Below are 26,707 nucleotides of genomic sequence, written 5' to 3'. Positions count from 1 at the left end.
TGAGGTCATTGCACCGCCCCGGCCGCTGCTGATTGGCTGCAGGGCTTGCGGGTGGCGGTTGGCTGCTCCTCGCACCTCCCCCTCGTGCCGCTACCGCCGCCACTGAGAGGAGCCACTGGCGACGCCAGAGCCGGGAATCCGGGTGAGTCGGGGCCCTGGGTCTAAGATGCTCCCGGTGTGCAGGGAGACTTACAGGAACTGCCCTGTCCGACTTTTTCTCCTCGCCCGGGTTCTTTGGTGCTCCAGCACTCTGTCACATGGGAGTTGTAGTCTGCTTTTTACTATCGACTATGGGCCGGAGACGTAAGAAGACTACCATTCCCAGCAGGAATTGCGACTAGCCGGTCAACAAACGCTCAGGCCACGCCTCCTCAGCCTGCTTATTGGACAGCCTATTCCTTAGCCCTTCCTTCTTGCACCCCATTGGCTACTGTCCCTCACAGAGGCTGGGTTCCGGCCTAGAGTGCAGGGCGACTGGGTACTGTATTCGTCGTTCTGCACTAAGACGGCCTGCAATTGGTCAAGGCTGATGCCCATCACTTGTTGTGGGGCAGGGCCCCAGGCAGATCAGGCGGTCGTAGGCTCAGGTTGGTGTCGGTCCCAGAGGGAGGCCGGTCTTGGGCTTTGGCCCCTCCCCCTGGCGCTGCCGGGTGGGCGGGATTGGTCATGGCGAATGTCGCTCGTCGTGGGGAGGCGGAGCCGACCAGGCTGCGGATATCTATTGGTCTAGGACGGCGCCGGTCAGCGGGGTTGTGGCCGGTGATTGGCTGGCTGCTCCAGCTGTTGCAGGTCCATTCACCATTTTGTGTGTTGGAGTAAAAAAAAAAAGGGAGAATCGAGAGGGAGAGCCGGAGGGGGGGCGGGGAGGGACCGGACCGGACCGAGCCGGGGCCACGGCCCCCCGCCCCGAAACCCCGCCGAGCCCGAGGTGAGGGGCGGGGCCAGGGCTGACACGGGCAGGGGGGATTTGGGGTGCTGGGGGCCGAGAGGGGACAGGTGGCAGGGACGGGGAGAGGGTACAGGGGGAAAAAAGGTGGGTTGGATGGTGGGAAAGGGGGATAGAGTGGATGAAGTGGTAGGGAGGAAGAGTGACAGAAAAGGGGTGACGGAGAGGGGATGGTGGGCAGAGAATGGGTAACAGGAATGGAGGGGTGACAGGACTAGATCAGGGTGACAGGGAGAGGGAGGGGACAGAGTTGGAGGGGTGACAAGGAGGGGTGATGGAGAGAAAAGGTGACAGGTCCAGAGATGGCTGACAGGGGAGTGACTGGGAGAAAGGGGTGACAGAGATAGATGAGAGTGACAAGGATGGGGTGGCTGAGGAGGGGGCCTAGGGCCTGTGAGGAGAGAGGCAGAGGTAGAGTGGTGACAGGACGAGAGAGAGAGTGGCAGAGAAGCTGGTGCCAGGAGGGCTGATGGGAGCAGAGGGCATGGGACCCTGAAGACCCAGGGCCTGGGCTTCAGGAGTTACTGCTTAGATTCTGAAGGAGGTGAGGGCCCACAGGGCCTTGGGTGGGAGTTATCCAAAGTGGGGTGGACAGGAAGAGAGTAGGCCCCAGGGGAAGGAAAAAGGCTTGGCTTCTGGGGTGAAGAGGCAGGACCAGACGGCAGGGTCCAGGGGTGCCAGGCCGTATGGTCGTAGGCCCTGGGTGGGGTATGCAAAGGTTTGTGTTTGGGCAGGATTGGGGCCGGATCTCAGTCCCCAGGACGGTGGCCCAGCGGGTCAGTGGGGAGAAGGTGGTGGCAGCTGCCCAACTCCTGGGCACTTGGATGCTTGCCCCAGTGTGAGAAGCCCCGGGCCCTACAGGCTCTGCCCGCGAGGACCCCAGGACTGGCCCAGAGAAGGAGCAGCCTGGGATTGTAGGGTCCACAGGAGGAGCAGGCCCCAAGTAGGAGAACACAGGATCAGGGGTCCTGGGGGAGCTTGCAGACTGAGTCAGGGGTGTCTCTGATTGTGTTTGGGTTATGGTCCTGGGTACCCCCACCCTCCCAGAGGCCTCCTTTTGGCCTCTCAGCTTCTCTTAGTCACTTCAGAGTAAAGTTTTTTTTCCCTTTTCTTTTCTCAGGGCAGCTTGAAAGGGGGCGGGCAGTAATGACTGTTCAGGAAGTGGGTGAGGTTGGCCTGCTGGGCTTGCCCTGCTTTCTTTGACCTTCTCCCACTTACCCCCACCTGGAGTCGGAGGGCATATTTGGGGGCCCCAGGGGGCCGGGCCAGCTCAGCCACCCTGCCAGAGGCAGCCCAATCAGGGCGGGGGATGCGTGCAGGCCAGAAGGGGGGCTGGGCTTGCTGGTATCACGCTGGGTGCTGTGGGGGGAGGGGCAGGCTCCCATCCAGTGGGACAGCGAAACCCTGGGGTGTAGCTCCGTGTCCCACTGTGTGATGACGTGTGTGTGCCTGTGTGTGTGTTTTTGTGCGCGTGCGTGTGCTCATGCACGGCCCCGTGGCAGCACTGGGTATAAGCTCTTGCCCCAGACGTGCCCCTGCCTGCTCCCTGCCAGGATCTGGGGAGATGGCTATACCTGGCAGGCCTGGGGTGCAGAGCAAGAGTGGGCAGCCGTCCCTCAGGACTTTCAGCTGCCCACTCCTTCCCACAATGTCTGGCCATGCCAGGCGGCCCAGAGGGGGTGGGGGTGGGGGTGGAGAGAGGCTCACATCACAGCCCAGTCACCTCCTTTTCTGTGACTGTGTTCCTGTGCATGTGTGTGTATGAGTGTGTGTGCTCTCTGGATCATGTGACAGGCGGCACACTGAAATGGTTAGGAGCACAGACTCTGGAGCGGCCAGATTGCCTGGGTTCAGACCCTAGCGCTGCCATTTCCTAGCTGGGTGAATTTGAACAAAGTTGCTTGAGCTCTCTGTGCCTCAGTTTCCTCAAGTAGGGCTGTTGGTCGCACCTGCCTCTTAGGGCCGTCGTCAGGATAAAATGGGTTAATAAAATCAAGTTCGGCCCACGGTTTGGCACCAAGTGCGTGCTCCACAGGCGTGAACTGTTACTGCCTTTTTGTGTCCCCTCGGGCAGTCGCACTCACCTGCTGTGGCCTGTGTAGAGGGAACAGATCTGTGTCAGTGGCCCCAGGGAGCCAGAGTATATAACTCAGGGGACATGGGTGCCAGTCTGTCTGGGTGCCGGTCAGGGGCCCCCATGAGTTGAGGACAGCCAGGAAAGAGCCTTCAGGTATCATGGAGCTGAGGCGGTGGCCTCGGCAAGTGGCAAGTCTTGGGGGACACTGGCTGTGGTGGGGGAGGTTCATGAGTTGCTCCCGATGATCCCTGTCTGCCCTCCCACCTGCAGGTGGACAAAAGATGAAGCCAATGAAGAAGGCATGTGTCGGCCTCCCGGGTTCTAGCAGTGGTGGCAAGTCCCCACCGGCCACTCGGGCCAAGGCCCTGAGACGGCGAGGGGCTGGGGAGGGCGACAAGCCGGAGGAGGAAGACGAAACGGTGCAGCAGCAGCCGCCGCCGCCTCCGGGGCCAGAAGAGGCTGAGGAGGGTGAGGAGGAGGAGTCCGAGCGGGGCCCTGGGGCTGAGGGGCTGCCCCTGGAGCTGCCCCCTGACGACCCGGCGGCCCCGGGCCCCGCTGAGGACCCCAAGGTGGAGGGGGAGGCGAGCCGCTGGGAGCCGTCACTCAGCCGTAAGACGGCCACGTTCAAGTCTCGAGCGCCCAAGAAGAAGTATGTGGAGGAGCATGGAGCTGGCAGCGGTAGCAGTGGGCCAGCCGGGGCCCCTGAAGAGCGGGCACGGACCCCTGAGGAGGCCAGCGCCCTGGGTGTCCCTCCACGGCCACCCACCTCCACCCGTTCCTCTTCCACCGACACGGCCAGCGAGCACTCAGCCGACCTGGAGGATGAGGCAGCCGAGGCTTGTGGGCCCGGCCCCTGGCCCCCAAGTGGCACCAGCGGCGGCTATGACCTGCGGCAGCTGAGGTCCCAGCGGGTGCTGGCTCGGCGTGGAGACGGCCTCTTCCTGCCGGCCGTGGTGCGCCAGGTGCGCCGAAGCCAGGACCTGGGGGTGCAGTTCCCCGGGGACCGGGCCCTGACGTTCTACGAGGGGGCCCCCGGCGGCGGTGTCGATGTGGTTTTGGACGCCACGCCGCCGCCGGGGGCCCTGGCGGTGGGCACAGCTGTCTGTACCTGCGTGGAGCCCGGCGTGGCTGCCTACCGTGAGGGTGTGGTGGTGGAGGTGGCCACCAAGCCCGCTGCCTACAAGGTCCGCCTGAGCCCCGGCCCCACCTCCCAGCCGGGCCCGCCGGCCGCCCCACCGCAGCCCCCGCAGCTGCCACACCGTGAGCCTGAGGAGGCCGTGTGGGTGGCCCGCTCCAGCTTGCGCCTGCTGCGGCCCCCGTGGGAACCCGAGGCCCTGCCAAGGAAGCCCCCTGGGGGCCCCGAGGAGGAGCGGGCTGAGCCGGGGGGCGCCCTGCCCCCCTGCCCTGCCGCCCTGGACCCCAAGCAGCCTGAGGATGCGGAGGTGTCGAAGATCAGCTTTGGTGGCAACCTGGGGACTTGCGAGGAGGGCGAGGAGAAGCACCCGCCGGCCCTGGGCACCCCGGCCCTGCTCCCACTGCCCCCGCCCCAGCTCCTGTCGCCCCCGCCCAAGTCCCCAGCTTTCGCAGGCCCCGGCCGCCCTGGCGAGCAGCCGTCGCCCTGCCAGGAGGGCAGCCAGGGCGGGAGCCGGAGCAGCAGCGTGGCCTCTCTGGAGAAGGGGGCTGCGCCCGCCCGGGCCCGCACGCCGCTGACAGCCGCCCAGCAGAAGTATAAGAAGGGGGATGTGGTCTGCACGCCCAATGGAATCCGCAAGAAATTCAATGGCAAGCAGTGGCGCCGGCTGTGCTCCCGAGACGGCTGCATGAAGGAGTCGCAGCGGCGGGGCTACTGCTCGCGCCACCTGTCCATGCGAACCAAGGAGATGGAGGGCCTGGCGGACAGCGGCCCCGGTGGGGCCGGGCGGCCGGCAGGCGTGGCGGCACGTGAGGGCAGCACCGAGTTTGACTGGGGCGACGAAACATCGCGGGACAGTGAGGCCAGCAGCGTGGCGGCCCGCGGGGACTCGCGCCCACGCCTGGTGGCTCCTGCCGACCTGTCGCGCTTTGAGTTCGACGAGTGCGAGGCGGCCGTGATGCTGGTGTCGTTGGGCAGCTCTCGCTCTGGCACGCCCTCCTTCTCTCCCGTGTCCACGCAGTCGCCCTTCTCACCGGCCCCCTCGCCCTCCCCCTCGCCGCTCTTTGGCTTCCGCCCCGCCAACTTCAGCCCCATCAACGCCTCACCAGTCATCCAGCGCACTGCCGTTCGCAGCCGCCACCTGAGCGCCAGCACCCCAAAGGGGGGCGTGCTGACACCACCGGACCTGGGCCCCCACCCACCGCCGCCTGCCCCCAGAGAGCGCCACTCTTCTGGCATCCTACCCACCTTCCAGACCAACCTGACCTTCACCGTGCCCATCAGCCCCGGGCGGAGGAAGACAGAGCTGCTGCCCCACCCGGGGGCTTTGGGGGCGCCTGGTGCAGGGGGCGGGGGAGCCACCCCGGACTTCCCCAAGAGCGACAGCCTAGACTCCGGCGTGGACTCGGTGTCCCACACGCCTACACCCTCCACACCGGCTGGCTTCCGGGCTGTGTCACCCGCCGTGCCCTTCTCCCGATCCCGCCAGCCCTCGCCGTTGCTGCTCTTGCCCCCGCCTGCTGGCCTGACCTCGGACCCTGGGCCCTCTGTGCGCAGGGTTCCTGCTGTGCAGCGGGACTCACCCGTCATTGTTCGCAACCCCGACGTGCCGCTGCCCTCCAAATTCCCTGGGGAGGTGAGCACTGCAGGCGAGGCACGGGCAGCAGGACCTGGGCGGGGCTGCCGAGAGACCCCGGTGCCCCCTGGGGTGGCCAGTGGGAAGCCTGGCCTGCCCCCACCTCTGCCAGCCCCCGTGCCCATCACCGTGCCTCCAGCCGCGCCGACTGCCGTGGCCCAGCCGATGCCCACCTTCGGCCTGGCTTCTTCACCCTTCCAGCCGGTGGCCTTCCACCCCTCACCTGCTGCCCTATTGCCCGTCCTGGTGCCCAGCAGCTACACCAGCCATCCTGCCCCCAAAAAGGAAGTCATCATGGGCCGACCTGGGACAGGTAAGAGATGGTGGAATGGCTGGGTGAGGGCTCATTTGGGACGGGGCCGCTTGCCAACTGGCTCTCGAGAGAGGTGAAGCTCCCCACCTTGGGAGGGGCTCAAGGGGAGATTAGCCTCCCCTCTGCATAGATGTTTCAGCGGGAATTCACATGCCAGGCAAGGGACTGGACTTGGAAGGCTCAGTGCAGTGTTTCCAGAGGCCTCCTGTTGGGAATGCACCCTCAAGCGCTCTATCAGTCAGCAGACCTTTCCTGAGCTTCGGGAGCCAGGCCCCCACCATCCTGATGGGGTAACAGAGGAACAGAGTTGATAATCGTGATGACAGCCGCCGTGTTTGGAGGGCCAGTGGGGGCATCACCATGATAATAAGCATCGTGTGAGTTACCTCGCGGAGGTACTGTACGGGGCCTGTTCTCAGCCCTTTGGAAATACCCGCTCATTTCGCCTTCACGAACCTAACAGGCGGGGGCTACGATTATGTTCATTGAAAGGCGACTGAGGCCAGGTTAGTAACTTGCCCTGGGTCCTACGGCTAGTAAATCCTGGAGCCGGCCTGCAAAGTCAGGCAGGCTGGCTCGTCCCCGCTGGGCCACAGTGCCGGGTCGCAGATGGGAAGATGGAGGCTCCGACAGCGCCTTCTGCCTCGGGGTGGCAGGATCAGGACTGGAGCGCTCACCTCACGCCTGTGCCCAGTAAACACCACAGGTGCAAGTCAGTGCTGTGGAGGGGAGCTGGGGGTGTGCTGGGCAGGCCTCGAGGTGTGAAATCCAGTCTGGCTGCCCTCAGGAAAGGGCGTGTAAGCCAAGAGTTGAAGGATGAGTTGGAACCAGCAACCCTGGGCTGGAAGAGCCTCCTAGGAGGCCAGAAGGAGCACAGCTGAGGGAAGCTGTTATGTCCAGAGGGCTGAGGCCGGAGGCCGGGAGAGCCAGAGGCCAGGCCAGGTTGGGCCTTGTCAGAGCGACTGTCAGGGAGGGTGACCAGTCACCAGCCCCTTCCCTAGCACCTTCTTCCTCTTTATTTCTTAATCCACTGTTGACTGAGTGCCCTGACTCTTTGCTAGTTGGTGCTGAGGACACAGCCCTACCCTCACAGGGCTCACAGTCCTGGGATAGACAGATCTGTCCCCAGACAGTGAGCATCCGGAGCGGTCAGGGCTGGGATGGGGGAAGCCCAGGAGGCAGGGGGCGGGGGGGGGGGGGGAGTCAGGGAGGGCTTCTTGGAGCAGGGGCCAGGGTCTCTAAAGTGAGATGTGCAGGGTGTGCAGAAAGCGGGCCTGGGTAGGCTGGCGGGAGGGCCGTCAGGCAGAGGGAAGAGCTTGGGCAAAGGCCTCGAGGCCAAAGTAGGTAGTTGAAGGAAGTGGAATCTGCAAAATCAAGGGCTCTAGATGGGCGAGTGTGGGAATGTGCGGCTGTATTGATGAGCAAGGGTCAGATCCCTGAGGGCCCTCAGGAGACTTGGGAACTTTATCTTGAGGGCATTAGGGAGCCATGGAAGGCTTTGAGCTGATCTGACCCGCACTTGTACTGTGGAGGGTGAGTTCCCGTGCCTGAGACCAGAGACAGGGAGGCCAGGGAGGAAGGAGACTGGATTGGGGATCTGGGTGGGAGCTGGGACTGGGGCAGAGACTGTGGCAGGAGGGAGCCCAGGCCCTGACCTTACGGAGCTCCAGCCCAGATCCAGGGCACAGGGACACAGGGGCTGTGCTTGCCCCTCAGACTTATATGCTGAGGTTGTGAGTTGTGTTTTTTGCCCTGCCCCCAGCATTTTTTACACTTGTTAGTGTAGTTGATAGGAGCAAAATTCCACAGAGAGGGGCACAGCAGGGATTTCTGTCCTTAGCCAGATGAAGAAAGTGAAGCAGAAAGACTCCATCGAGAACTATCCTCCTCTGCCCCCACCCCACATGCCTACAGCCCCCGACATTGCCTTCATAGCATTGTGTCACGTGACCATCACTGCTGGCGCTTGGAGGGGGATGGCACCAATGCAGGTGACCCGAGGCCTACCAGGGCTGACCCAACAGGGGTACCTGCCACCATTTTCCTGATGAGGAAAAGCGACAGAAGAAGAGTTCTGATTGAGGTCACCCAGCCAGGGAGGGTCAGCACTGGGCCTTGAACCAGGTCTCCCAATCTCCAGATCCTGGGTCTCCCACTGCCAGAAGCTACAGCAGTCCTCGTTTCTGGAGCACCACCCATGTGTGTGCGCGGTACACGGCTCTGTAAGGGCCGCCTCAGCGTTTACTCACCGAATCCTCACAACACCCCAGGAGGCCAGCACCATTTGGATTTCCAGTGTTCAGAGCGGGAAACCGCTCCCCAAGAGGTTAAGCGACTTGCCCAAGGTCACCCAGCTAGGAAGAGGGAGAGCCAGGATTTGAACCCAGGCTGTCTAGCTCCAGAGCCCAGGCCCTTAAGTACTCTCGATAACAACGATAACGATAATAGTAACCCGTCTTTTATTTTTTTATTTTTTTAAAGATTTTATTTATTTATTCACGAGAGACAGAGAGAGAGGCAGAGGGAGAAGCAGGCTCCCAAGGAGCAGGGAGCCCGATGTGGGACTCGATCCCAGGACCCTGGGATCACGACCCGAGCCGAAGGCAGACGCTTAACCATCTGAGCCACCCAGGCGCCCCGTAACCCGTCTTTTATTAAGCATCTACCACGTGCCCAGCCCCAGGTGTGGGGCCCTCTCATGGAATCCACCTGATGCTATGCAATAGGGATTACCAGCCCCGGTTTGGGGGGTGGAGGGGTGGGGCCTGAAGTTCAGGGAAGGGAGGCTGCAGGCTGTCTGGTCGTCAGAACTTGTCCGGTGCCTGTCCTGGCGGTTCTGAGCAACGCCTCCCTAACAACACCCATGCTGAGGTATCCAGGCTGCCCTCAGGTTCCCAGCCAGCAGGTCCTTTTGTTCTTGTCCCAGAGGCCTCCCCAAGCCCTTGGGAGGCAGGCACCCTGGGGCCTTCTGCCTCTGAGGCCCAGGTAGGGCAGATCCTGCCCAGTGGCATAGTGAGGCCGTGGTCCTGTCCCTTTCTGCCCACTCATGGCAAGGCCTGACCCTCACTCAGGGCAGCAGGTGTGAGGGGGCGGCCTGGGACAGCTTGCCTGCTCCTGCCCCCCGCCAGGCATTTGCTTCCGCTGGGGGACGTGCTGGGGCAGGCGGCCGGCATTCTCCACATTCTGTGCATGGCCAGGCCAGCCAGCTGCCACTGCCACCTCCCTCTGACTCTTCCCGCCTGCTCCCCAGGAGAGGAAGCTGCCCCAGGGCCTGCAGCCCCAGCCCAGGAGGCCAGATGTCTCAGCCCCATTCCTGGCACGGCCTCCTTTCCAGCTCCCAGCTTCCGCCTGGCTTCCCTGTACTGACAGGCAGTGCCCCCTCTCCGGGGCCTCGGTCTGCCTGCCTTTGAGCCACTGTGTGTCTCTCTGTTTCTCCCTTGGGTCCCTAAATCTGTCTGTCTAGGTCTCTATTTCTGGTCCTGAGTCTCTCTCTCTGGACTTATGTCTCTCTCTCTGTCTGCCTCTCTATACCTTTCTTGGTTTGTCCCTCCCTAGACATCAGTCCTTGTCTGAGCTTTCATCCCACCTTTCTTCTGTTTTGGCCCCCTATCTTGGGATCCTGTGTCTCTGGGCCTTCCCTGGCCCTCCTCCCCCTCCTCAGACAGACTTGCTGCCCCGCCTCCTAGCCCCTCACCTCCACCTTGTGCACATCAGGTGCTCCATCCCTTTGAATCAGTGGACAGTTGCTAAGCACTAGGTCCCTCACTCCCCTTCTTGGGGAGTGGTGGGAGGTTGTACAGGCCTGGGAGCCCCTTCCTGTTCCTTGACAAATTAACTGCCCACCACTGTCCCTGAAACGTCCTGAGAGGTGTCAGAAGCCATCTACATCCAAGCACCTGTTCCCAAGTCAGGCAGGAAGGCGGGGGCTGCATGGGCAAAGCTAGGAGATCCGGCTGTAGGGGAACAACAGGAAGGCAGCTCCTGTGCCCACCCACCTGCTAGAGGGCACGACCCAGATCACCCCAACTACCCCCTCAATGCCTTGCAGGAGACACATTTGGTGCCAGCTCCATGTAATGGAGTCCCACATGTAGTAGGACCTCAGAGACCATGCTTGGCCAGGTGGGGAAAATAAGGCCCAAAGAGGGGACTAGGTTCTCCTGACTCCCCAAATCCAGATTCTGCCCACCAGAGTTCCTGTTTTGTCTCAAACGGTGAACCCCTTCTGCCCCGCCAGAAGTCCCTCCTCATCTCTTCCAGGCCCAGGCTGAGCAGCCCTGGGGGAAGTGGGTGGGCAAGGCAGACCTGGAAGCAGGCACAGGCAAGGATGAGCAGAAGGAGGTACAGAGTGTGGGGAAGCCAGAGGACAGAGACAACTCTGGCTCGATGCAGGGTGATGAGGGAGGTACAGGTATGCTTCTTAGTGGAAGTGACATTTGAGCTGAAGCATGAGGCATGAGTGGATTTCAGGAGAGTGAAAGAAAGGGGTGTTCCTGGCCGAGGCAGCCATAGGAACAAAGGCCAGGAGGGGTCAAAGTGCATGACCTCTCAGTGGCTTAGTGGAAGCTGGAGCTGACACTAGAGCCCAGGATTGGCAGAAGCGTGCCAAGGAGCACAGTTCTAGCCAAGCCAGCTTGAATGCCGGTGGGTGAAGAGGCAAAAGTTCAGAGCAGGAGAGGGAAAAGGTTAGATTTGGATGTCAGAGATCTCTGGAGACTCTCCTGGAGAGGGAGGAGGCCTAGGCTGGGAAGAAGAGGATGACCTGCCCAGGAGAGAAAAGAGAAGGGCCGTTTTTGAGGTAGCGGGAGTCAGTCTTAGGGACTTCGCGGAAGAGACCCCAGCACCAGGAGCTGCAAGGGGTCAGGCTGCCTCCTGGCGGCGGCGGCGCGGCGGCGCCGGGCGGGCGCATGCGCGGGGCCGGGGGGGTGCGGCCCGGAGCCCCCGGCGCCCGGGCATTAATGGCTCCATTAGTGGCCGGGAGGGAGGCGCATTAGCGGCGGCGACGGCGTCTGGCTCCCATTACCACCGGCGGCAGCGGCTGCACCGCAGGCGGCTGGACCCTAGCCCGCCGCGCCGCCTCCTCCGCCCGCACCCCGTCCCCTGTTCCCGCTCCCCACGGGGGCCTGGGTCAGGGAACCCCCGTCTCCCTGTTTCCGCAGAAAAGCTGTGTGTGAGGCCAGGCAGACCTGGGTTCAAATCCCGACCGTGCCACCTCCAGATTGCAAGAGCCTATCCCCCTCTGAACCTTTTTCTTGCGAAGCAGCCGGGGAAACAGGGTGCACCCGGGGCTTTGCAGATCCGGACCGGTACCCTGAGGGCCGCGCCCAGCCCCGGTCCGCACCGAGGGGCGCGGATTCCCGCGCCCCAGGGGTAGGCCCTGAGCGTCGGGCCTCCGTCTTTCCCATTGGCCGCCTACGCGCCTCCCGACGCTGATTGGCTGAGACCACCCCCCCACGCCGTTGCGCCATTAACCCTTAAGCGGCCGCGCCCTCGGGCTGGGTGGGGGGGCCCCCCCCGCAGACAGCTCGGGTGCCAGCTGGCCCGTGCCCCGCCGCGGCCCGCGTGGGTGTCAGGCCGGCCGGGCGCCCGCCCGCCCTCCCGGCACAAAGCGGCTTTGTGGGGCCCGCCGGGGGCTGGCTGGGGGCCAGGCGGCGAGTGGAAAATCTCGTGAGCGCGGGGAGGGTTGGAGAACGCAGGGCGGCGCCCCCTCCTCCGCCCGGGTTGGGCGCCTCCCTCCCTCCGCGCCGACCAGCCCTCTCAAGCCCGGGTGCCTGTACACTCCCCCACCCCCCGCCCCTTTCCACCCCCAAACCCACATGCCCCCTCCTCTGTCCTATCCCGTCCGTCTCCCAATCCCTGGGGACCCTCCCCCACACCTCTCGGCTGCCTCTTTCCCTCCTAGTCCCCCTGCCTACCCCAGCCCCACTCACACTGACTCACCCCGGCGCTATTTTTAGGCCCCCATCCCTCCCGAGCCTCACAGCCCAATCCTGGGCCCGTTCCCCAGGCAACCCTGGCCGTCGCCGACGCCGCCCGGGGTGGGTGGGTGTGTATGTGGAGAGCGGGTGAGGGGAGCTGGGGACACCGGGGTGGTGAGCCAAGGCGGGGACCCGGGCCTGTAGAGCTGGGTGGGGAGCCGCGGGCGACAGGGGCGCGGTGCCTCTTGGGCTCAATAAATGGGCCCGTGAGTTCAGAGTGTGTCTGCCTGTCCCTCAGTCTGTCAGCATCCCTGGCTGTACGCCCCAGGCCTCTGGGCAGGCCTCAGCCTGTGCCACCCTGGGTGGCAGCTGGTGTCTCTGTCTGGGCTCCCTGTCCCCGGGCTGGGGGTGGGGTAGTGCTTCGGGGGATGTTTGGCGCCAGACCTTTTGTGGAATTGGCGATGGGGTGGTGCAGGGGGTGGCTGCGCCACAGTTCTGTCGGGTACCTACCTGCCTTGAGTGCAGGGTGGTGGTGCACCACTTCTCAGATGGGACTGGGGCCCTGGTTTGGGAAACCCCCTCAGCCTTTTCCAATTAGGGAGGCCCCAGTTAGGGTTGAGGATGGCTGGAGAGATGGAGCTGTCTGGGGTTAGGACCTGCTCCCTCTTCTCCACTTCTAATCACCCCCACCCAGGGTTGCTCCACTCTGAACAATGGAAGCTAAGTATAGGGCTGGCCCGGTGCCCAGGGCAGGGGGGCCCTTCCTGCCCGGATTCCGGCCCCTCCCTGCCAGGCTGGGTCCCCACTTGGCTGTACCCTACCCTGTAAGGGGCCTCTTCCCATCCCTCCTATGTGGGCACTGTGTCTTCTACCAGATGTGCAACCCTCCCAGATGTGTGGGGCCCTCTTTCCGTGCTGTGCCAGGCCTAGCTCTTTTCTCACCCTACAGAAGTTGGGGGGCTGGGGGCAATGTTGCTCCGAGCTCTGTCCTGGGCTGCATTGTAGTAGGGAAGGGGTTAACTTGCCAGTAGGTGACTCACCGGAGGGGAGAGGAGGGGGCAGTGGTGGGGAGATAGCGGGCCACATTGATTTCAGCCTTGATTTCTGCCTCACATTGCAGTCCCTGGGGCAGTGAGGTAATGGAGGGTCTGAGTCTGGGGCTGCATAGGGAGGAGGGGGCAGTCACCTAATAGTCCCTCCAGTGGCCCCCTCCAGGCTCACAGCCAAGTGTCTGGCCCTGCAGTCTCTGGAGGTCAGAGGGCTATGGACCTTCCCTTCCCCTCTGGGCCCAGATTACAGGTTTCTGTCCCCTTTCCATGCCTTCGGCTCTGTGAGTGGATGGAATAGGCTGGGAAAGGGATTTGTTTGTGCTTGTCATTGACTCCACCTGTGTAGGAGCCCACTCTTTGTCCATCTGGGCTTGTGCAACCTTTAAAACCTGCCCGGGTGTGACCCCAGGCCTCTGCCTCTACTGGATGTGACCCCAGGGCCCATCTTCGGTGATCCAAGGCCTCTGCCTCTCTCCCTGGTGGGCCCCAGACCTTTGCATGTGTCTCTGTGTGTGCTCTCTGGCCTTTCTGTAGTTCTTTCTGTATCACTGTCTGACCATATTCCTGGACGTCTGGGAGTGTCTGCCTGGGTCCACCCCGAGGTTAAATTTTCAGTAGTGGAAAGAGCAGCTGAGTTGGAGCACTGGGCTGTTGCGTTCTGGAGGCATGATCTTGCACAATTTATTCAGTTTCTCTGAGTCTCATTTTCTCATCTGAACAATGGGCATAATAAAGTATACCTCCCTAAGTGGTTGTGAGGATTCAATGAGCAGTATAATACATACAAGCTCCCAGCACGCTGAAGCCCCAGTGTTTGTTTCCTTTCTTCCTCCTGGCCCCTTTCTGGAAGGGGTGACTCCCAGCCTAGAGTGGTAAGGCCAGCCCACAGTGGTGCTCTGTGCCCCCCTCGCCCCCCACCACCTTACACTGTGAGGTAGAGGGTCCCAGGTGGCTGCTAAGTGTCAGGCCAGTGAATGGCCATGGCGCTCTGTATTCCTGGGGGGCCAGGGTACTGAAGGAGTGCTCACTGGGGTAAGCTTACATAGTGTGCGGGGGTCAGTACAATGGCATCTGTAAGAGTTAGCCTGTGTTGGGGATGGGAGGTGCCAGGAAGGCCCCATGAGAGTGTGTGAAGATGGAAGAACATGTGTGGTTGTGTGGGAGGGATGTGGGGTGTGTGTGTGTGTGTGTGTGTGATGGACAAGCAGCGGTTGTGATGAGATGTGTGAGATAATGCTGCCTGTTTGATATGTTGTTTGTATGATGATTCATGTGGGCTGGCAATGAGAATATGCGTTGGTGAAGCATGTATGACAAGGCGTGCATGAAATGGGTGATGTGGAGGATGGGTGAGAACGAGTGTGTATGATGATGGGTGGGGAGTGATGGACCAGGAGTGTGGGAGGTAGTACATACATGTGAGCAGGTGTTCAAGGTGTGTGACTTCATGTGTGACAGTGTGAGTGTAAGGCCAAGGGTACATGTGACCGTGGGGTGTGTGTGAAATAATGGGTGTGGCAGGAAAAGTGTCTGTGAGAGGGGTGTGTGTGTGTGAGTGTGTGTGAGTTAGTGTGTGTGGTGGGGGAAGAGTCTGCTGGCGTGAGTTGGTGAGGGCTCGGGGTGGCTCGCGTAGCCCTACCGCGCAGTTCGTCTGCCCTGCCGAGCCGTGCGCGCTCAGGCGGGCGTGAGGGAGGTGGGCCAAGCCGCGCGTGAGCGTGTTCCTCGCGTGGCCTGGACACACGTAGCAGCACACACAACCCCGAGGCCTCCGCAGCGCGGTGCCGCGAACCGCCCCTCTGGCTCGCTGCCTTTACTGCAGTGCGCCCTCCCTGCCACCCTCCTCCCGCGGTCCCGCCCCGGGCCGGCTTGGGGCCAACCGGAGCCCGCCCCGCCCTTCCCTTATTTGCATATGACTGACGTTCCCCCGGGGCGGCCAATGGGGGCGGGCGCGGCGGGGCCTGACCCGCGCGCGGCGGCGGCAGCCAATGGACTCACGCGCGGGGGGCCGGGCTTGCGCGGAAGGCCGCGGGGGAAGCGGGGAAGGGGCGGGGGGAGGTGCGGCGGGGGGAGGGGAGCGCGTAGTAGTGGCGGGGCGGGGAGGCGGCGGTGGCTCTGCGCGGGGCTCGCTCGGAGCGCACGGACGCACGCACGCTGGTCCGTCTGCCCGCCCGGAGCCGAAGGTCGACCCGGCGCTGAGCCGCGGGCCCGGAGCCCGGAAAGGCGGGGCGGCGGCACCGGCAGCCGGGGCGCGCGGGGCCAGAGCCGTTACCCGCCGGAGCTGCGAGGGAGGGAGGGAGAGAGCCAGCGAGAGGAGAAGGGAGGGGGCCGCCCCCGCGCACGCGCGCCGCGCCCCGCCCCGCCTGCCCCGCCCGCCGGGCACCGCGCGGGAGGAGGGAGAGGGAGGGGGCGGCGCCGATGGCCCCTGTGCCGCGCGCCCCGTGACGGCCCCCGCGCGCGCCGGGGGGCGGGGCGGGGCCGGCGCGCTCTGACCTCCCCCGCCCCCCGGGCGGCGGGAGGCAGGCGGCGCTGTGCGCAGGCGCGCCCGGCAGAGACCCCCCGAGTGGGGCGGCCGGAGGGGGGCGGCGGGGGGGGGCATGCGGCGACGGCCTCCAGCTCCCCCCGGGCCCGAGCGGCGACGGCCGAGGAGCCGGCGGCGGGCGGAGTGGCGGCGGCCGCTGAGGAGGCGCGAGCCCCGGCCGGGCCCCCCCGCGCCGGACCATGTACTCAGCCCACAGGCCCCTGGTGCCCGCGTCCGGCGCGGCCTCCCGTGGCCTCGGCATGTTCGGTTAGTAGTGCCTGGGCCCTGGGACTGCAGGGGTCAAGGTGTCGGGGTGCTAAGTGCGGCGTAATGGTGTTAGGGGTATAGTATGAGAGTGATAGAGGCGGAGTACAGAGGTGACGGGAAAGTTACAGAGCTCAGCTGGGCCAAGCGGTTAGTGACGGCAGGTGGGAGTGTAGCGGGAGTGATGGGAGAGAGGCGAGGGGAGTAGCTAGGGACAGCTGTGGTGTTTGGGTGATGGGGTTGCACAGTCCGTTGTCATTGGAGGTGAGGGGTGCAGAGTAACTGGCTTGGGAGCATGGATTAGGATAGGGGCAGCATGAGACCTGCTGGCCTTAGGTGTGGAAGAGAGGGGGAAGGGAGCGTGATCGAAGAGTGGGGCTAAGAACAGGGCTTGAGAAGTGAGCGAGGCGCTGCTTGCTTAGAACAGAGTGATGGGCTGGAGTGTATGTGGTGTGCTAGGCAGAGACGGAGGGACCCAAGAACCTGGACGGGAGTGCACTGAGGAGGACCTGAGGAGGGGCAGGACCAAAGGACTCTTCCCCCATTGTCTGCTGGTCCCCCTTCTTCCCCACCCAGCAGATGAGAGGCCCGGTGGGTAAGATCTTGGTGAAGAGAGGGACAGGTCTAGATCCTTGGGGTTGGAGGGCCGAGCAGGCTTTTGCGGTCCCCAGTGTCCCAGGGATCAGGGACAGGGTCCTCAGAGCGTCTTGAGACCCCCTCCGGTGCTGGCTTCCTTATCCCTCTTCTGTTGATTTGATGTCTACTTTTTCTTTTGTCAGCCCCTTGCAGAATCAGGTCTCGAGGCCAGTGTCTCCTATAGAGCTGTCTTAGTCCAGGCTTTTGAGGGCATAGAGGGGTCACCCCAGGTCAGATTGATCTGGCTCAGGGGGAGGCTTGGAATGATGGAGACCAAGGCTAGGGCGTTTCCCTTCTCTCTTCATCGTCTTCCCTCGCAGGGGCCTCCTCAGCTGGTTCCACTTCCCCCAGGGAGCCAGCAGTGAGAGGGCAGCCCACTCCTAGGCTAGGCCTGCCCCAGGAGTCCTGCCAGGGATGGGTCCCAGCCCAGGGCTTACCCTGCTACCCCCCAGCTCCTGGGGCAGAAGGTTGGACCCCTGGGACTGGCCCCCTGGGAGGGAAGTGCCTTCCTGTGCATATTCTCAAGAAAACACTTGGCACTTTTGTCTTCCTTGGGCATAGACTTGTAACAGTTCTCTTGTCTGTCCCATTGTCTGTGCCTTTTCTTCCAAGGAGTTTACCGCACCCTCCCCTTTTTGGGCAAGGGGCCTGGATACTGCACCCAGGATAAGTTCAGAGGTTGAGAGGGAGCAGGGCTGGGAGACCACTTCGTGGGCAGTAGATTCTCTTAGGGGGCCGGGGGAGACGCTGGAGCCACCTGTGCCCAGCCCAGGAAAGGCGGGTCTGGCTCCTTGGGGTTTGTGGTACAGGGAGGGAGGCAAGGAGAAAGACTTAAGACCCCACACCCTGTGGGGAATGGAGAGGGAAGAGAAGGGGAAACCAAGCCATGGTCTCCTCAAGAGAGAGAAAGGGAGTGCGAGGTGAAGATGAGGGGCCATGTCAGATAGCAACCTGGGTGCTGGAAATGTGGCATGATTGGGGAGGGTTCCTAGCTCTGCTGAGGTCTTGGGGCCTCGGGAGTATGAGATGGCAGTTGAACATGGCCTGGTTTGTGACAGGAGCCAGTCATTCCTCTGGCCTGGTCCCTGGTGGCAGGGCTGGTAGCAGTGGGGGAGGGAATGGGGCGTGAGGCCTATTTCCCTTCCCAGCTTCTGTTTTCTTTTGTATAAACCTCGAAATCTTTCAGGGAGGAGTTTTTCCTGAGTGATGTTGTACGCACAAGCCCACGAGGCTCTGGGATAGTGGAAGGGGGTGTGAAGGAGGCGTGGAGCCACCTCATCCAGGGTGGAAAAGAGCTTGAGTTGGGGGTCAAGGCCAGGGTCTCCTGCTGCACAGCTTAGCTGGCTTCTTCCCACAGTGTGGACGAATGTGGAACCTCGCTCTGTTGCCGTGTTCCCCTGGCACTCCTTAGTCCCCTTTCTGGCCCCCAGCCAGCCCGACCCCTCTGTGCAGCCAAGTGAGGCCCAGCAACCTGCCAGCCACCCAGTGGCCTCCACCCAGAGCAAAGGTGAGGAGTGGGGGGCCACGGAAGGCATGGGGATAGGGTCCAAGCAGCCCAAGAGCCCTCTGACCTGCCTCTCTGCCCCCAGAACCTGCTGAGTCCGCGGCTGTCGCTCACGAGCAGCCACCAGGTGGGACAGGGAATGCTGATCCCGGGCGGCCCCCTGGAGCCACCTGCCCTGAGAGCCCAGGGCCTGGACCCCCCCACACTTTGGGGGTGGTGGAACCTGGAAAGGGTCCCCCTCCCACCACTGAGGAGGAGGCCCCTGGCCCTCCAGGAGAGCCCCGGCTGGACAGCGAGACGGAGAGTGACCATGATGATGCGTGAGTGCCACGAGGTTTGGGACTGGGCGGGCGGGGGGGAGCAGAGATGTGGCCCTCACTGTCCCTGCCACTCCCACCACAGATTCCTCTCCATCATGTCTCCTGAGATCCAGTTGCCCCTGCCACCCGGGAAACGCCGGACCCAGTCCCTCAGTGCCCTGCCAAAGGAACGAGACTCCTCGTCGGAGAAGGATGGACGCAGCCCCAACAAGGTGCCTCATCTCTACCTGTCCCCAGCTCACCCTCTGGCTGCCCAAGCCTGTCTCCTGGTTTTAACCGTCCCACTCTGCTGTAGCGGGAGAAGGACCATATCCGGCGGCCCATGAACGCCTTCATGATCTTCAGCAAGCGGCACCGGGCCCTGGTCCACCAGCGTCACCCCAACCAGGACAACCGGACCGTCAGCAAGATCCTGGGCGAGTGGTGGTACGCCCTGGGGCCCAAGGAGAAGCAGAAGTACCATGACCTGGCTTTCCAGGTAATGCCTCTTCCTCTTGGTTCCTCCCCAGCTTCCTCTGGTGGGGTGGGTGAGTGAAGGGTCCCTCCTCTCTCTCCTGCCAGGTGAAAGAGGCCCACTTTAAGGCCCACCCAGACTGGAAGTGGTGCAACAAGGACCGGAAGAAGTCCAGCTCAGAGGCCAAGCCCACGAGCCTGGGGCTGGCAGGCGGGCACAAGGAGACTCGGGAGCGGAGCATGTCAGAGACAGGGACTGCCGCTGCCCCTGGAGGTTGGTCGGCTCCTTGGTTGACTCGTCCTGCCCCCACCCTCCCTGAGAGGTGCCAGCTACCCCCTTGTTTGCTCAGCCCCTGCCCCAGAAGCCTTCGTCTGTCCTCTCATTTCATTTGAGGACCCTTAGCCATAAAGGAACTGGCAGTTGTCTTGTATGAAGGAGCCAGGGAGATCTAGACAGACAGAGTTTCCAGGCAGTCATCTTGTTATGGGTTGTCATTTGCTGAGCATTTACTACATGCTGGGTACGAAGAGGAGTACAGCCTCTGCTTTTAAAAGCTGTACCCCCATTTTCCAAATGAGACTGAGACTCAGGCAAAATCGTTTGTCGGAAGTTATAGAAGACTAGTAAATGGTAGAGCCAGAGCTTAAACCCCAGCTTGGGTGGTTTCCAGCATCATAGTTGGAAGCCCCTCAGTGGCTGCTTCTACTGACAGTGTCTCGCGTGCATAGCGCTTTTCTGAGGCACTTTTTTGGAGTGATCTGTGGGTACGGGCCTGCAATTCTCTGAAGGTGGGGTTGCTTCCTCTCTGAGATAGAGGGATGGAGACTCAGGCCCATGGTTATTAGCTAGCAAGCACCACACTACCCGTTTTCAGCTTTTCATACTCAAGAAGGCCTGCCTTCCGGGGAGCAGTCCATTAGGAAATGCTGGGCTGGTGGCTGGTATCTCTTCTGCCAGGTAGCCCGGGAGTTTCAAACTTCCTTTTGCTTCTCCAGTATGTAGACATACTGTAGATGTTTTGGCCGATCTAGGTGCTGCTAAGGGGCTTCTTGACTCCGTGACACCTCTCTCCTTACATTCTGCAGTGTCCTCGGAGCTCCTGTCCGTCGCAGCCCAGACCCTCTTGAGCTCGGATACCAAGGCTCCGGGGAGCGGCTCCTGTGGGACAGAGCGTCTGCATGCAGTGGGGGGACCTGGCTCGGCCCGGCCCCGAGCCTTCTCCCACAGCGGGGTCCACAGCCTGGATGGTGGGGAAGTAGATAGCCAGGCACTACAGGAACTGACTCAGGTCCGGGGGCAGGGGAGATGGGCAGGGAGGGCTGCCCCAAGGTGATGGCCCCAGCTGAACTCTCCCGGTACCTGCCCTGCAGATGGTGTCTGGCCCTGCATCCTATTCTGGTCCAAAGCCTTCCACCCAGTATGGGGCTCCAGGCCCCTTCTCAGCCTCCAGTGAGGGAGGTGCCCTGGCGGCTAGTGGGCGACCCCCGCTGCTGCCCACCCGGGCCTCCCGTTCCCAGCGTGCAGCCAGTGAGGACATGACCAGTGACGAGGAACGCATGGTCATCTGCGAGGAGGAGGGAGACGATGATGTCATTGGTGAGCAGTTGCAGGGCCCAGAATCCTGCCCGGAGAGCAGTAGGCTAAGGTTTGGGGGGGGTGGGCAAAGATTTGATCTAGGCCTCAGGCTCTTCTTGTTTTGCATGTTTGTTTAGGATTGCAAGCATGTTCAGCTCAGGCCCTACTGAGTAAACCCAGCCCTGCCTTTGGGAAGCTTCTGGCCAGGCAGGAAACCAGGAGCACAGGGCCACGGATGGCCAAGCCATGGGGCACAGTGTTAGGTGGTAGTACCTGCATGCTCTTAGGTTCCCCTGGGCAGGTGGGCTCACCCTAGGCTGCGTTCTTGGATAACAGTTACTGCTGGCTTAGGGGGCTGAGGCCAGAGCCTGGGCTCCGTGCTGTCCCTCCCGGGCACTCCTGCACCCAGCCCTTTTGCCAATACCATTCGCTCCCTCAGCTGACGACGGCTTCGGCGCCACTGACATTGACCTCAAGTGCAAGGAGCGGGTGACTGACAGCGAGAGCGGAGATAGCTCTGGGGAGGACCCAGAGGGCAGCAAGGTGAGACCCGGGGAATTGGCGGTGTCTGGTAATGGTCCTAGGAAGGGGGGATACCTGTTTTTGTGCGCATTGCCACAGAGGAAGATGAAGGCCCAAAAAGGGCAAGCTACTCGCCCCATGGCGAATTGGGTCACAGCCTGGATGAATTGAGGCCTTTAGCTGGCCTCACTGCCAGGCAGGACAGGGATGGGCAGGATGTGCGTATCCAGGCTCCCTTGATGTGGTTGCGTCTCCTCCTTCCACCTAGGGCTTTGGCCGGAAGGTGTTCTCGCCTGTGATTCGTTCCTCTTTTACCCACTGCCGCCCACCGCTGGACCCTGAGCCCCCAGGGCCCCCGGATCCACCACCTCCAGCCTTTGGCAAAGGCTACGGGCCCACCCCATCCTCCTCCTCCTCCTCGTCCTCACCTGCCTCCTCCTCAGCCTCTGCCGCCACCTCCTTCCCCCTGGGCTCAGGGACCTTCAAGGCCCAGGAGTCAGGTCAGGGCAGCACGGCAGGCCCACTACGGCCCCCACCTCCTGGGCCTGGGGGTCCAGTGACACCTTCCAAGGCCACCAGGTTCCTCCCAACGGATCCTGCCGCCTTCCGGCGCAAGAGACCTGAAAGTGTGGGAGGCCTGGAGCCACCGGGCCCCTCTGTCATTGCGGCACCTCCTGGCGGGGGAGGAAGTGTCCTGCAGACGCTGGTCCTGCCCCCAAATAAGGAGGAACGGGAAGGCGGCGGAACCCGCATGCCCTCGGCCCCAGCCCCATCACTGGCCTATGGGGCCCCAGCAGCCCCCCTGTCCCGCCCAGCTGCTACCATGGTCACCAACGTGGTGCGGCCTGTCAGTAGCACTCCTGTGCCCATCGCCTCTAAGCCCTTCCCCACCGCTGGCCGGGCTGAGGCATCTCCAAATGACACAGCAGGTGCCAGGACTGAGCCGGTCACAGGGTCCCGGGCGCCTGGGAGCTCCCCGCTGGGCGTAAGCTTAGTGTATTCGGACAAGAAGTCGGCAGCAGCCACCTCGCCGGCCCCGCATCTGGTGGCTGGGCCCCTCCTGGGCACTGTGGGGAAGGCCCCTGCCACAGTCACCAACCTGCTGGTGGGCACACCTGGTTATGGGGCCCCGGCGCCCCCTGCTGTTCAGTTCATAGCCCAGGGGGCCCCTGGCAGTGGGGCCGCTACAGGCTCAGGAGCAGGGGCTGGGAGTGGCCCCAATGGGCCAGTGCCCCTGGGCATCCTGCAGCCGGGTGCCTTGGGCAAGGCTGGGGGAATCACCCAGGTGCAGTACATCCTGCCCACGCTGCCCCAGCAGCTTCAGGTGGCACCTGCCCCAGCACCAGCCCCTGGGACCAAGGCAGCAGCTCCTGGTGGCCCCGCACCCACCACCAGCATCCGTTTCACCCTCCCACCGGGCACCTCCACCAACGGGAAAGTTCTGGCGGCCACCGCACCCACTCCTGGCATCCCCATCCTGCAATCCGTACCCTCCGCCCCGCCCCCCAAAGGTGAGGTCTGGGCTCAGCGGTGAGGGAGGGGGGCCCCAGGCCCCTTGTGGCTCTCTGACAACTTCTCCTCTTTCCACTTGCAGCCCAGTCGGTTTCTCCTGTGCAGGCCCCACCCCCGGGCGGCTCAGCCCAGCTGCTACCTGGGAAGGTCCTGGTGCCCCTGGCGGCCCCTAGCATGTCGGTGCGGGGCGGAGGGGCTGGCCAGCCACTGCCTCTGGTGAGCCCGCCGTTCTCGGTACCTGTGCAGAATGGGGCCCAGCCACCCAGCAAGGTAAGGGCATCCTGGTTCCACCTGTTCCCCGTGCCCTTCCCTCCTGGGTGTCGGTTTCTGTGCCATGGTTTCTTCCTGCTTTTCCTTTGGTCTCTCGTGCTTTTTTTCCTTTTTATCTTTTTGGAACCCTGTCTCTAGGACTGTGTCTTTCCGTGTACTTCCATGTCTGCATGTGTCTCGATTCTTCTCTCAGCGTCTGCGCCTTGCTCCTTTGTGTGAAACACGCCTTGCTGTTTTCTTTGTTTTGTTCTGTCTTGATTCCAAATTTTGTGTTCCCTGTCTTCGCTGAGACCCACCTTCCTAGGTCTGGGTCTGCCCCTGCTCCAGCCTGAGTCCCCAGCTCACCCCAGCCTGTGGGTGCCCTTGCCCACAGATCATCCAGCTGACTCCGGTGCCCGTGAGCACACCCAGCGGCCTGGTGCCGCCCCTCAGCCCAGCCACGCTCTCCGGACCCACCTCGCAGCCTCAGAAGGTCCTGCTACCCTCCTCCACCAGGTAATGGTAGCTGAGTCCACACCTGGAGGCCAGCCCAGAGAAGGGCCTGGGGGTGGGGCGGTGGGCAGCTCACCTCACTCCTCCCCCTTCCTCTCCCTGCGGCAGAATCACCTACGTGCAGTCGGCGGGTGGGCACGCGTTGCCCCTGGGCACCAGCCCTACGTCCAGCCAGGCTGGAACAGTCACCTCGTATGGGCCCACGAGCTCGGTAGCCCTAGGCTTCACCTCACTGGGGCCCAGCGGACCCGCCTTTGTGCAGCCCCTGCTTTCAGGTGAGGGGCAGTGTGGCAGGCAGAGCTGGGGACCCAGGGTGGTGCAGAGGTGGCCCAGGCCCTAATTGGGGCCCCTGCCTCTCTTCCTCTGTCTCCATCCCTGCAGGCCAAGCCCCGCTGCTGGCTCCTGGCCAGGTGGGCGTGTCACCCGTGCCCAGTCCCCAGCTGCCGCCCACCTGCACGGCCCCCGGAGGTCCCGTCATCACGGCGTTTTACCCTGGCAGCCCTGCACCCACTTCCTCAGCACCCCTGGCCCAGCCATCCCAGGCGCCCCCAGGCCTGGTTTACACCGTGGCCACTAGCACCACCCCACCTGCTGCCACCATCCTGCCCAAGGGCCCACCAGCTCCTGCCACTGCCACTCCGGCCCCCACCAGCCCTTTCCCTAATGCCACAGGTGGGTGTTGGGCCATCCCAGGGTGGGGTGAGTTGGGAGACCCAGGAGAAGGGCTCCAGACAGGCCTGGCTCAGCAAATGCTCTTCTCTCCACCAACAGGCTCCATGACCTACAGCTTAGTGGCCCCCAAGGCCCAGCGGCCCACCCCCAAGGCCCCCCAGAAAGTGAAGGCGGCCATCGCCAGCATTCCCGTGGGTTCGTTTGAGGCAGGTGCCCCTGGGCGGTCAGGCCCTGCAGCCCGGCAGCCCTTGGAGCCTGGCCCAGCCCGGGAGCCCCCTACCCCCGAGTCTGAGCTTGAGGGGCAGCCTACGACACCGGCTCCTCCACCGCCCCCAGAGACCTGGGCTCCCACAGCCCGGAGCAGCCCCCCGCCGCCCCCACCTGCTGAGGAGCGAACAAGCACCAAGGGCCCTGAGGCCATGGTGAGTGCACAGCAGGCCCGGGGGCTCCCGTTGCTGCCTGGCTCTGTGCGTCAGTCCACCGTCTGCTTTTCTGCTCCATCCCTTTTCCCTGCACACCTGTCTGACCTGTATCCTTGTTTGTGGGGGTCGGGGGGAGGTTCTTCTGTCCCTTTTGCTTGTCTGTACAACCAGGTCTTTTCCAAGACTCTACACCTGGGGCAGTCAGCATCCATCTCTTTGTTGTTCTGGGTTTTGCACCAGTGAGTCTGAACCCGGTGTCCTCCGTCTCCCTGCCATCCCTACCCCAGGCCAGCAAATTCCCCAGCTCGTCTTCAGACTGGCGAGTCCCTGGGCTGGGTCTGGAGAGCCGGGGGGAGCCTCCCACTCCTCCCAGCCCAGCACCAGCTCCAGCCCCGGCCCCTGGCGGCGGCGGTGGCGGCGGCAGCGAGGGCAGCAGCGGGAGGGCAGCTGGGGACACCCCTGAGCGCAAGGAGGCCGCTGGTACCGGCAAGAAGGTGAAGGTGCGGCCCCCGCCCCTGAAGAAGACCTTTGACTCTGTGGACAAGTGAGCATGGGCTGGGGTCCGCGGCAGCGTGTGCGGGGCTGGCAGGAGAGGGGGGCAGCTGCAGTCCGGGACGGGGGAGGTGACCCTGCCGGCTCTCCAGCAGGGTCCTGTCGGAGGTGGACTTCGAAGAGCGCTTTGCCGAGCTGCCCGAGTTCCGGCCTGAGGAGGTGCTGCCCTCACCGACCCTGCAGTCTCTGGCCACCTCGCCCCGGGCCATCCTGGGCTCCTACCGCAAGAAGAGGAAGAACTCCACCGGTAGGCGAGTGTGGGGCACCCGGGGAAGGCAGGGGACAGACTGGGGCCGCCTCCGCTGAGCCTCCTTGCTTTTGTTGGACCAGACCTGGACTCAGCCCCCGAGGACCCCACCTCGCCCAAGCGCAAGATGAGGAGACGCTCCAGTTGCAGCTCCGAGCCCAACACCCCTAAGAGTGCCAAGTGCGAGGGGGATATCTTCACCTTTGACCGCACAGGTGCCGGCGCCGAGGCAGGCGGAGCTGTGGGGACCCGGGAGCAGGGTTACAGATGAGAGGTGGGATGGCAGGTCAGGGATGGGAGGGTGGGGTCTGGAGCCCGACAGGGTCCGGAGACAGGTGCCCTCTTGGAACTCTGCTGTGGAATAGAATTCGGTGAGGGCTGGGTGGACGCTTCAGGCGGGGGTTGGGGGCGGGGGTGGGGGCAGGCTGCAGGCCCCTTGACCGTGGCGCCTGCGCTGCTTCCAGGTACGGAAGCCGAGGACGTGCTCGGGGAGTTGGAGTACGAGAAGGTGCCATACTCCTCACTGCGGCGCACCCTGGACCAGCGCCGGGCCCTGGTCATGCAGCTCTTCCAGGACCATGGCTTTTTCCCATCAGGTGAACCTAGCTCAGCGTCTTCGGGGGGCACTTGGAGAGGACCTGCCTGCTCCTCTCACCCTCCTCTCATCCTTCTGTCCCCAGCCCAGGCCACGGCAGCCTTCCAGGCCCGCTATGCAGACATCTTCCCCTCCAAGGTCTGTCTGCAGTTGAAGATCCGCGAGGTGCGCCAGAAAATCATGCAGGCGGCCACTCCCACGGAGCAGCCCCCTGGAGCCGAGGCCCCCCTCCCCGGACCGCCCCCCACTGGCACTGCTGCTGCCCCTGTCCCCACTCCCAGCCCTGCTGGGGGCCCTGACCCCACCTCACCTGGCTCGGACTCTGGCACAGCTCCGGCTGCCCCGCCACTGCCCCCACCTCCAGAGCCGGGTCCCGGACAGCCTGGCTGGGAGGGCCCCCCCCAGCCCTCCCCCCCGCCCCCCGGCCCCTCCCCAGCTGCCACAGGCAGGTGAGGGGTCCGAGAAGATCCCAGGACCCACAGTACCCCCCTCAGGACATGGACAGTATGTAGGTGGCAGGAATGGGGGGGCAGGATGGTTACGTCCTCCCCACTAAAAGCCATTTCGTCCTTTCTAGTTTGGGGCGGAATGAGGCCTGCTCCTCTTGTCTATCTCCCCTCCCCCCACAGCTTTCTCCCTGTGATGGGGGGCAGCTGAGGGGAAGCAGGGGCACAGTCTCCCTCCACCGAGCCCCTGTATATAACCTGGAGTGTGTTACCTTCAGACCTTTTCACTTGTACTTTATGCAAAATGGCTCATGTGAGGGCTACAAGCTGGAGGGTAGTGCGGGCCTTGGGCCACAGGGAGGTGCCTGTGGAGTAGGGGGGAGTTCATGCACCCCTTTTTTCCCCAGAGGGGCTGGACTCAGGTTAGTTTGGGGTGGGGGCTCCTGCACTTTGCCACAGGCATGGGGAGGGTTCTCTCCCCACCCCCTCTGCCCTCCCAACTTGGGTTGTACTTTCTAAGAAGGTGATTCCCCCTACCCTTGTCCCCGTCCCCAGAACAAAACATGTTGATCATGTGCAATATTTCTTACTGTGCCGAGAAGCTGAAATGACCGAAATTAAAGCTGTTTAACACA

At 63.2% G+C, this 26,707-nt stretch overlaps 1 protein-coding gene across 6 annotated transcripts; it reads left to right on the top strand.

Annotated features, from left to right (window-relative positions):
• On the top strand, positions 1–26,707 carry CIC (capicua transcriptional repressor). 6 transcript variants are annotated; one of them, XM_045891607.3, is made up of 21 exons: positions 1–142; positions 3,294–6,104; positions 17,847–17,996; positions 18,079–18,313; positions 18,396–18,525; positions 18,609–18,791; positions 18,875–19,040; positions 19,853–20,055; positions 20,138–20,363; positions 20,782–20,885; positions 21,133–22,375; positions 22,459–22,646; positions 23,020–23,141; positions 23,247–23,413; positions 23,520–23,810; positions 23,910–24,232; positions 24,520–24,776; positions 24,877–25,031; positions 25,115–25,246; positions 25,496–25,627; positions 25,712–26,707. In XM_045891607.3, the coding sequence occupies exons 2-21, from the start codon at positions 3,305–3,307 to the stop codon at positions 26,077–26,079; spliced, it is 7,575 nt and encodes a 2,524-aa protein (XP_045747563.2). In that variant the 5' UTR covers positions 1–142; positions 3,294–3,304; the 3' UTR covers positions 26,080–26,707. The 6 variants fall into 6 exon arrangements, with proteins under 6 accessions (XP_045747563.2, XP_045747564.2, XP_045747562.2 ...); XM_045891608.3 differs by lacking the exon at positions 1–142 and adding an exon at positions 775–928 and having other exon boundaries at positions 24,880–25,031; XM_045891606.3 differs by lacking the exon at positions 1–142 and adding an exon at positions 775–928.

Source organism: Mirounga angustirostris, unplaced genomic scaffold (assembly GCF_029215605.1).
Source record: "Mirounga angustirostris isolate CCGP_5_RB_7025 unplaced genomic scaffold, mMirAng1.0.hap1 SCAF_16, whole genome shotgun sequence".
Taxonomy (NCBI): domain Eukaryota; kingdom Metazoa; phylum Chordata; class Mammalia; order Carnivora; family Phocidae; genus Mirounga; species Mirounga angustirostris.
The sequence above is the reverse complement of the archived record's forward strand: the minus strand, read 5'-3'. Positions and strand labels throughout refer to the sequence as shown.